General features: G+C 37.5%; 1 protein-coding gene across 1 annotated transcript in view; it reads left to right on the top strand.

Annotated features, from left to right (window-relative positions):
• The window catches only part of SLC38A6 (solute carrier family 38, member 6), a gene marked incomplete at its 5' end in the record, with an annotated part of 20,056 nt that extends 9,979 nt beyond the window's left edge, over window positions 1-10,077 (top strand). The window contains 8 exons of the mRNA XM_009703714.1: window positions 366-431; window positions 626-679; window positions 2,257-2,336; window positions 3,009-3,109; window positions 7,498-7,622; window positions 8,485-8,629; window positions 8,757-8,851; window positions 9,997-10,077. Coding sequence (XP_009702016.1) covers window positions 366-431; window positions 626-679; window positions 2,257-2,336; window positions 3,009-3,109; window positions 7,498-7,622; window positions 8,485-8,629; window positions 8,757-8,851; window positions 9,997-10,077 — 747 coding nt within the window. The remainder of the gene's footprint in view (window positions 1-365; window positions 432-625; window positions 680-2,256; window positions 2,337-3,008; window positions 3,110-7,497; window positions 7,623-8,484; window positions 8,630-8,756; window positions 8,852-9,996) is intronic.
• Window positions 10,078-10,861: the final 784 nt, after the last annotated feature.

Raw genomic sequence — 10,861 nt, 5'->3', positions numbered from 1 at the left:
GGAAAGAGCCTGGGATAGCTAACACAGCAGCTATTCTGTATGGGAGGCAGTTAGTGTGGAGCACAGAGAGTGAATGCGGAGCGCTGGTTGTATTTCAGTTAATGTCAGAGCTCATTTCAGTGCACCACCTCCAGACAGGCACGCCATAAGGCTGCCAGCTGTGCAAAGTAAGCAGCTGTATGGAATGGCACTGACAAGTTTTTCTGTCAAGTTTTCTTCTTGTGTCTACCAGTCAAGCCTGTTAATTTACTGTGGGTGTAGCTCCCTTCTTTGTATACCAACAGTCTGATATTTTTGCTAAGTATATCTAAATTTCAGTTAATTTTTAGGGTATCGTTCATACATCAAATATGCTGTCTTTGCAGATTATGATAAAAAAATGGTCGATCCCTTGTCCTCTACCTCTAAGTAGTGCCATAGAGACTCCACAGGTAAAGTGCATGCTGTTTTGAAATTCTTCTAATTTTATTAGTAACTGTAATGCTTTTTTTGCATTAACACTTTCAGAATTACTTGTAATTTAAATTCCTTCTTTTCTTAATCATTACAGAAACAAAAAAGTTTCACCTCTGTGGTTTGGGCTTATTCTTTAGTTATGCCACTTTTTTGCATGCATGTCTTACAGGTTTCAAATTCTACTGGGGATTGTAAAGCAAAGCTCTTTCATCTTTCAAGAGAGGTAATCTCTATTAACAGTACACAAACTTAAAGGGAGGTGGTGGTTTTTAAAGAATTGGGGTTTAAACTCCATCCGGGGTAAGCTATTCTTCTGTAAAACTAGTTATAGGCTGCTGAAATATTTCCTATACCTGCTGCCAAGTGTTATCCAACCTCACTCTTTCTTTTTTATGTGAAGGCTGGCTGTCCAAGTTAGCATTATGAAAACATTTTGCAAATATGACCGAAGTATAAAGTATAACAGATGCAGCAGTGGTCAGCCTCATGATGCAGTCAGATTAAGCCAATTTAATATACCCTCAGCTGGAAGTCAACGCTACTTGGCTGTATGCACACTTTTAGTTTCTGGCGAGGTAGAACAGGTTTCCTGAAACTGCCTGGACCTAACCTTAGTTTTTTCTTACCTGAAGCTAATTCTTCAGCCCTAATGCAATCTTGTGCATTTCATTGGATGCCAGCTCTGGTATTTGTTAATTAATGTGGCATTTAAATCATGTCACCACCCATCAAGGCTTGCAGGAGAGGAAGTATCATGTAGAACTGTAGTCTCTGTGGGGTGAAGAGGTAGGGGAAAAAGGCAAGAATAAATCTGGGATAGGCCTGTAGCGTAGTGGAATTTAAGAGGGACACAGTTGGTTGCATTTGTCTGAAAAAACAAAATCTACCCCCACCCTCCCAAGAAAAAGAGGGGGGGGATGGGGGGGGAAGCTTGGGCAATGCAAACATGAGACAAATGTTATCTGTAGATCAAAGAAGAAATTTTGCTTTGACCAGAAACATCTACCATGAGATTCTGGCTTTTTGTCTGGCCTTTTGTGCTTTGAAGAATCTTGGGACTCATCTCCACTTCTCTTTTAATTTTAACTTTATCAATAGAAAGTGGCTTATTTGTACCAATGTGGGCCTGATTATGTCAGCACAAAAGTGTTCGTTATAGTTCAGCTTATTCCACTGGGCAATTGAAGTAAGCTATACTAGATGATTCATCTCTTCTATTACAAGTTTTTGGAATAATATACCACTAATTGTGTGGTTGCAGCGTTAATTATATAACTATCTTATAACATGCTTTGGCATCTGAAGTTTTATTTTCTGGATGTTGTATCCAAATTTTTGTGAAGGAGTAATAAAAAAATAATGAAGTCAGGATGAAGGAATCAGTAATTTGACATGTAGCTATGGATATTAGAGTTTAGAAAACTTAGAAAATTTCATGAATGTTACACTGACTCTGGGGCAAATCCCACTCTTTTTACGTAGATACCTGGCCTCAGTATAGCTAAAAAAGATTCTTTCAGTTGTTGGCTTATAGACAGCATGACTTCTCCTGATCATGAAACAGTGAGCTATGACCACCACTTGAAGAGTTGAAAAAGTCGTCTTTTGTTTGTTTGGTTTTGGTGTGTGTGGAGTGATTCAGAGACGCTGTTCTGTGTTGTGGAGATTTATCTCAAAGCATTAATGTGGAAAGATTTCCACTGACTTCCAATGCTTGAACTGAATTCTGAATTCATCCAGATATTTTTCCAACCATCTATAATAATAAACAACCTACAAGATGTTTTTCTTCTATTTTAGAGTGCTTATGCAATACCAACTATGGCCTTCTCTTTTCTCTGCCATACTTCAGTCTTGCCCATCTATTGTGAGCTCCAAAGGTAATGTGTGAAAACACATGCAATATTAAAATATGACAGTATTTCTGTAATATTTTCTCTAAGTTAATCTTGAATAATTTTTATTTTCAAGTCAGTGCCATCAAACAGTGCAAACTAAGTAGCTTTCATGTTTTTGAGAAATGTACAGTTTTAGTCTGTACTGGCTTTTCCTCTCTTACAGGAGAGAAAAGTAGCAAATATGGTTCCATCATCAATGTCAGTACATTGTCCTGGCCTGGACAATCTGGAGAAAAAAGGTCATTTGCTAAGGTACTTACTGGTTAATTTTTATTGCTGTAACTGAAGCTGCATTTGGCCACATCTGATTCAGTGGTTTTTTTGACCCAGATTCTGTTCCTGGCTCTGAATATATATCGTCCTGTATAAAGCAAAATTTTGATTTAAAAGATACTCTGGTATGTCTAAATTCCCTGCAAGATGGGGACAATGTTAGTTGTCTGCATGAAAAGTGCCTTTTAATTACCAGATTAAAAATACTTTTTAAACCCCTGAATATTACTGACAGCACAGACCTCAGCAAATACTCAGTGGCTATAAATTATGACAGTGCTTTCTTAAGAAAGGCAAGCTGCTATGTAGATTGCATTGTGTTTAATAGTCCGCAATACAGATTAAGCAACTCTAATTTTCTGGGGTTTTTTTGTGTTCTAGTCCATCCAAAAGTAGAATGCAGAATGTAACTGTCACAGGAATTGGTCTGAGTTTCCTGATTTACTTTGTGTCTGCTCTGTTTGGGTACCTGACATTTTATGGTAAGTATATTCTTCAAGTATTCTTTAGAATGAAGGTTAATAATAAATGATAAATACATTCTTTCTGGAGTATTTCAGGCTTGTTTGTGCATTGATACACTTGAATCCTTAGAAATCTTGTTCCTATGAAGATTTAAGAATATGCAAAGTATTACAGTCTCATTGACTTCTCAACGTGTGATGTAGCTAAACTTGGCAGAGTTTATGCCCTAAAATGCTATACAGGCAAGATATTGGTCCCTAAACCGTAGCTGATGGCCTGTTGATGTTCTCAAATGCTATGTCATTAGACTGCTGATTGGCACTATAAGTCGGACTGTATAATATTTTCACTAAAAAGCCGGGAACGGATTTGTCATGGTCTGTGAGAAATTTTGAGATGTGATAATAGTCCGCTTGTCCCAACAAGTTTGAAATGTCTGTTCTAAGGCTGTATCTTCTAGCAACATTTATCACTTATTAACCCTAGGATATCCCAGCACATTTGTAGTCTCTAAGTAGCACTGAGGCTGTTGCCTATTATGAGACGAATTTGACCCACAACAAGCTAGCCCTAATGTTAGGTAGGCATGAAGGTTTGCAGCACGTTTTCCCTGTCCGATACAGCTTGGTTACAAAGCATGTATGACTTCTTTGTTTTGTTTTTGTATTTTTACGAATTAATTGGAACTAACACTAGCTATTTCACTAGAAATCTGTTGGAAGGGGAAAAAAAATTTCCCATGAACCATCCAATTTAGGAAAGCTTTATTTAAAGGACTGCACAAAGTGACTTCTCGTGATACATTTGTTTGTGTAATATAAAGATGAACTAGAGAACTCTGGGAAGCAATTGACAAGGAACATAAGAAAATCAGAAGGTCTGAATCGGAGAAAGCACCCATCTAGTTTTGTGTTTTGACTTCAGTAGAGGGAAATGACAAAAGACTAGGGAAGGATTAAAAAAAGTTAAAAGGATAAGCTTTGAGTTGGGCTTCCTAGCACATGATTCTGGTCTTCAGTAATTTGTGTTGCATGCAGTTCCTGAGCCAGAGATAGTATCTGTTTGATACATGAACTGAACCAAGAAATGCACATTTCTTAGAGATGTTGCTGACGTAGTGCTTGATGAAGTAAACATACCTTTTTATTTACCAAACAGAAAAGTGGGTGGGGTATGACACTTGCCCTACCAAATTCTACAGATGTCTTTCCTTTTCATTTGCTGTAGAGTTTACGTGGCAATGTGCTTCAGTACCAATTTAATAACTCTACATTTGGACTTTTGAATACTTCTGGGTACAGTTTTTTAGTTGAATTTAAACATAGATGACTTCGTCTGTCTGGTATTCTTGCATTTCCCAAGTACACAGAAAGATTTCAGAACCCTTATCTACATGGTGGCCTTTTTTTGAAGGTCCATCATAACATTGGGAGAAGTAGGTGAGTGTGTTTTCATAGAGCAATTTTAGTATGCTGTCATATAAGGTCCCAGTGTGATGCCTTTTCTAAGAAATGTCATTTGGCTCTGTGTATCCTGCTGTAAATTTGTGTTATGGCGTGTTTTGCTCACATAGCACACATTGTCAAATTGAATTGCCTCTACTTGGTGATCTGTCTTCTGGAGTAGTTTCATACAAATGCCGTCACATAAATGCATCACAGTCATCTATGAGGATTCTTCTAATGTCTTCTGCAAACTCTCCCTTTTTATGAGATGATCACATACTAACCTGTGTTGATTGGAATGAATAAAAATTCTTGTAAGGGACAGTAAGGTAGTAAGACGAAAGTGTTCTGATTAGGATTACCTCTCCTTTCAGAGTCTTTTATATTTCTTGATCATGGGGTTGAGATAGTGTCTGACAAAACACCAAGAATATTGGCTTTCAACAGCTATTAATTCCAGATTTCTAGGGAATTTTGCACCTTTTTTCCCCAAGTATAAGTGTATGTCTGATCACAACTGTCTGAAAATGTTCCCTTGACGCTCAGAATCCTTTGAAAAATTATAGGGGGAGTCTTGAAACCCCTAATAGCATATAGACCACTATTACTGTTTCCTGACTGTCTCCTTGTGGTTTGTAGGAAAATACAGTTTTGAGTGCCACTCTGAGAGTCTGAGAGATTCAGCAGGCAGTGCAGGGATAACCATCTGTCTCCAGATGAGATCTCAACAAGAAGTTAAAAAAAAAAAAGGGGGGGGGGAGAGGGGGCAGAAAAACAGTAGTAGTCCTAGAAACCATCTCAGTTCCCGTTACCTTCACTGTCATGATTTCCTTGGGACAACACCCTGTCTTCACTGTAGTCTTTTAGTCTGTTTCACTGGGAACATTTCTGGTTTTCTGCAAGCCTGATTTCTTTTAGTAACTCTTAGACTAAAGAGCCTAAAACGCTGGAACCAACAGTGGATGGCTGTAAGAGAGGTTTGTTGTTTGGTTGGGTTTTTTTTTCTCCTGCTTGCAAGCTGCTTCTTTTTTCACTCTTCGTTGTCTTGTTTAATTAGCTTATTTCTTTAAATAGAGAGAATCTGTTCAGTGTTCCTAAAAAACCAGTCTGAGAAAATGTAAAACATTTTATTTTAAATTGAAATTAAAAAAAAAAGTTCCCTCTTTGAAATGAGACGTGCTTCAGCTTTCTGTGGTTCAGATGGTTTATTCTGTTTTCTGTGAATTTGAAACTTCATACAACAGCTGGATTTTGGTGGAAATCTTTGTCCATTCTGAAGTTCAAAAAAGCATAGAGTCTAGGTATGCCAAAAAAAAAAAAGTCAGGGTAGCAGATCACTTTCTGGGCTCTGTTGTTTTCTGTTAACTTAGTGAAAATTTTCACCTTAAAAGGGCGAAAGTCAAAGGTGAAGGATTCATCTGATTCATCACTTTTTGCCCCACTTCTGCCTTGAATAGTACAAAAGTAATGCTTACGATGGTGTAACTATGGTATAACCATGATTTTGCAAAGCTAAATATGCATGTGGTGGACAGCACGTGAGATTCTTACTGCTGAAGAAACCGGAGCTGTCATTTGAAAGTGTTTGGCCTGGCTGAGTGCGTTGCCAGCGCAGGGCTCTGTTATTCTCTGGGTACTGTAAGAATCCCCGCTGACAGCCTTTGGGGTCCTTGCACTGCACTTGTCTGCTGCTGTCATTTAACCCCCGCCGGTAACAAAGTACCACCCTGCTGCTCACTCGCTCCTCCCCTGCCCTGGTGGGATGGGGTGGAGAATCGGAAAAAAGGTAAAATCCATTGGTTAAGAACAGTTTAATAATTGAAATGAAATAAAACAAAATTTAATAATAATGATGATGTAAAGGGAGATAACAAAGAGAGAGAAAGAAAACCCAAAAAGAACACGTGATGCACAATACAATTGCTCACCACCCACTGACCGATGCCCAGCCTGTCCCTGAGCAGTGATCGGCCCTTCCCGGCCAGCTCCCCCCAGTTTCTGTACTGGGGATGACATTCTATGGTATGGACTATCCCTTTGGCTGGTTGGGGTCAGCTGTCCTGGCTGTGCTCCCTCCCAGCTCCTTGTGCACCTCCTCGCTGGCAGAGCACGGGAAACCGAAAAGTCCTTGACTTAGGGTGAGCACTACTTGGGAACAACTAAAACATCCGTGTGTTATCGACGTTGTTCGCATACTAAATCCAAAACACAGCACTGTACCAGCTACTAGGAAGAAAATTAACTCTAGTCCAGCTGAAACCAGGACATGTACTCATTTGGCATAGGGAAAAATCAGTCTCAATTGTCAATAGTTTTGGTTTTTTGTTTTTTTTGCCTTTTTAAAATATCTTCTAGAAGTATAACTGGTGCTAGTTATCCTTCTCCGTGTCATCCAGCAATGTATTGTTAACTATAGCTGGTAAAAGCACATATGCTAGCATAGTTTTGAACATTTCTTTCTTCCTTTAAATTAGAATTACAGATTTTCTTTCAAATCATGAAATTTTACCTTGCATATCACTTAATGGTTTGGGGAGGGGGGGGAGGAAATGCAATTCAGCCAATTTAGCAAAATTAATTTGTTTCTGGCTTCTAGTTCAACTGACAGAATCTAGTGTTGACTGTTTCAGACACATAGAACAAGTTTTATTGTATACTTGGCTTCATGTCACATCATCTTTCTTTTTAATGCTTTCTCCTTCATATTTGTATCTTCTCTTGAGGTAGCTTTGGCTTCAGCAGAGGCTCTACAGAGACTTGTCTCCTGAGGTTTTTTCAGTTTTCTGGAGGTCATGTGTCCTAGTGTATCAGTAATGCCCAAGTGATGTGTACCTGCAACCCCTCACCACTCCACATTAGTCACAAGCAAATTGATCGATTTGAATGTAAGCTTAATATGCGTTGCTAATTATCTTAGTTCTCAAAAGATGAACAAAGCAATTCCTTTTTCTTGTTTTCAGACAAAGTGGACTCTGAATTGCTACAAGGTTACAGCAGGTACCTGCCACATGATACTGTCATCATGACTGTTAAAGTAGCCATACTGTTTGCTGTGCTTTTGACAGTCCCTCTAATCCATTTCCCAGTAAGTACTCCTAAACGGTTTGAAGCTGGCATAAGCAGTGGTGATGCTAATGCTTTGCAGATTGCAATATTTGAGTCACATCTAGTCTTGTGTCTCTTATTCACTTGTCAAGTGATTGATCAAAGACCGCATATTTGCATATGTTCCATGAGAGCTCCGAAATAACAACTAACCACTAAGCTAATTTGTGCTCTTGAGACAGACTTCAGATTAAAACTAACCCACAGCATTGTTTTTGATTTAGAGAATTCAGAGCTTCTAAAGTTTATTTAGTTTGGGGTTTCCCCCCCTCCCCCGTCTTAAATTGAGTTTTGCTGACTTGGTTTTTCCTTTCTACATGCACGTACCCACACACAAACACCCTTATACTTGAAAACTCAGTTTAATTGTAAATTAAAACCACATATTGACCTGTTTCACTGAAAAGCACTACTTTAGTTTATCAATAACATGGTAGAACTGAAAATTCATTCAGTTAGGACCCCAAAAAATTGTGCATGAAAAACTATGTATATAGAAGTAGTGTATAGATTATGTATCAGTTGGCAACATGCTGACATTTGCTACCAAGCATGCTCAAAGAGACAAAGCATTATCCCCCAGACCTTCTTTTGTCCCTGCAAAAAAGGAGTAATTGCGTAAGTCTAATGGCCACGTGGTTAATACTGCTTGAATGCTAAAGTAGACTCTGTGCTACAGAAAGAGAACATTTAACAATTACTGAATTTTTTGTATTTTGATGTTTTTAAAATGTTCTTTCACATCTGGAATGATGTAATTAAGTTTATGAAATTGAGATAAAATTAAAATATATGTTTATGTATGTATTTAACCATGCAATCTTTCTCTTTGTATTATGTAGGCAAGGAAAGCTGTGTTGATGGTATTTTTCTCTCATCTTCCTGTGTCGTGGATTTGCCATATCCTTGTCACTTTAACACTGAATACAATTGTTGTTTTGTTTGCAATGTACGTGCCAGACATTAAAAATGTATTTGGAGTAGTTGGTAAGTTGTGGTTGGTTTTTGGTTTGGTTTGGTTTTTTTTAACTTTTCTGCAAAAAATTCAGTATTATGATAAGCTAATATACTTCAATCTTACTCTAAGTAAAATCTTACGTTCTGTTTTTTAAAGGTTCAACCACATCAACATGTTTGCTTTTTGTGTATCCTGGGCTATTTTATCTTAAACTTAGCAGAGAGGACTTCTTATCACCACAGAAACTTGGGGTATGCTTTTTTTAATGTGTGCTAATTATGTTTAAACAGGCTCATTTTAGATGTATCTTACTACGCTGTAGAGAACGTAATCCAAGAGGCAAAGTTCTTGTTTTCATTGCCGTTCACAAAATCTGTGAGCATTTTCTTTTATCCTTCATGATAGCTCTAGTCTTTCTGAAACTCCTTCTTTACAAGAGATCTTTGACGAGCAGTATGTCCATATGCTGGATTGTTGATCTGAGTACATGCTTTTCCCTATGGTTTTCAGATGTTGACTTTTAATCCAATTTCTCCTCAGTTTTTACAAATTACTCTGATGTTGTCTGAGCAGCTGGAACAAAGCCAAACTGCATTTAAGTGAAACAGTGTTTATGCTTGTTTTCTATGTAAGCCTTCTCAAAACCATCTTTTTCCTCTTCTTCCCCCCCCCCCTTATGGTTTCTCTTTTGGTGTAGTAGGTTAAGTTCTAGTTGGAATTTGTGCAGCAGCCTGCTTTTTGCACTATAACTGTTTGTCTTTATTTTAACCACGGCTCAGCAGAGCAACTTCATGACAGTGGCTAAAACGCTGACAAACTGTTTATACGTAGTCCTTCTGCTATGCTATTCTTACGATTCATAGGGCTGCTCTTGTATTGACAAAATAGGGAATCTTGAAAGAAAATCCACTGATGCTCTCTGACCATTTACAGTCTTAACTAGTTCCAACAGATTTGGGGCCTTGTTATAAATCAGCAAGATGCTGTCTCTTGAACTGTAGTTTTATTATCATCTAGTTATTCAAAAATGTAAAGAATCCATTGTAACTTTAATTACATTTTGAATAAATGAACAAATTAAGAAACTGAATTTGTTATCAGTTGTAAAGGGCAAATGAATTTTTTTCTTTCTTTTTTCTTCAAACAGGTAGTGTGAGCAAGCAAACCAGGCTGCTTGGAGTTCCCAATGAAACTGTCCCAGAGCAGGCTTAGTTTAGTTTCCCCCTAAGCAGATGCCTTGTGTTTGAGGATTGAGTAATTTGAAACATTAAAGGTTATTTTAAAAGATGCTATTTAAACCTGTTCTGACAGGTTTTTTCATCATTAGTTATAAGCCTTAGAAATGTAAAATGCTTCATTCAGTAAGACACTAATTTTTGCTTTTCTTTCTTAACAGGCGTGTGCATTGGTTATTTTTGGCATTTGTGTTGGCCTTCTCAGTTTAGTTGTAATAATTTTCAATTGGATTGATCAATAACAGCCTATTGTCACTGTCTGAACTGAGCTTCAGAAGGACAGCAAGAACCAGAGATGTGTCAAAACTACTGAAACGAATGCTGGACATCCTGAACGCTGAAGAAAACACTGACCAAAGCTGTCTATGGAAGAAATAATACTCTTTTTCACTGTGTTAGTGATGTTCCTTTGTTAATCTTGAGTCACTCTCTTCAGTTACTGGACAATTAGACTTTGCCATTCTAAAATATTAGTTTTTAATGATGTAATCATGACAGGTAAAAAGGTCTCTTGAGAATTTCTGCAATGCAAAAATGGTTTAGTGCACATGGTGAACAAAAGCAGAACCTTGAAATGACTTCTCTTTTAAAGACAATGAGGTAGATAGATATTAAATCAATCATGATATGCATATCGTGATGTATGCATTTAGGATAGATAATGCACACGCTATCCTAAACCGTCAAAGACTTCTATTGCTTGAATAATTTCCAAGATTTCAGCCAGTTCATATTAAGAACTTCCTGGTTCCAAATGTTTACCCTAATTTATCCTAACATGGATCCAGAAGCCAACTGCCTTAGCCCAGTTTAATGGGCACATCATGACAGTATTTGTTAATTGTTTTTTGAAATACAGTTTTTATACCTCAGTGTACTTGAATCATACTGAAGTAATTTTTAAATTTAGAAGGCCTTGCCCATCTATCGTAATAGCTTTTAGTAGTATTAGGAAGTATTTCCATTTTGCAGTTAATAATAGACATTTTTCAATTACTATCTTGTTTTGGATATTATTCGTTGTAC

Source organism: Cariama cristata, unplaced genomic scaffold (genome assembly GCF_000690535.1).
Source record: "Cariama cristata isolate BGI_N322 unplaced genomic scaffold, ASM69053v1 scaffold33777, whole genome shotgun sequence".
NCBI classification, from domain to species: Eukaryota; Metazoa; Chordata; class Aves; order Cariamiformes; family Cariamidae; genus Cariama; species Cariama cristata.
The sequence above is the reverse complement of the archived record's forward strand: the minus strand, read 5'-3'. Positions and strand labels throughout refer to the sequence as shown.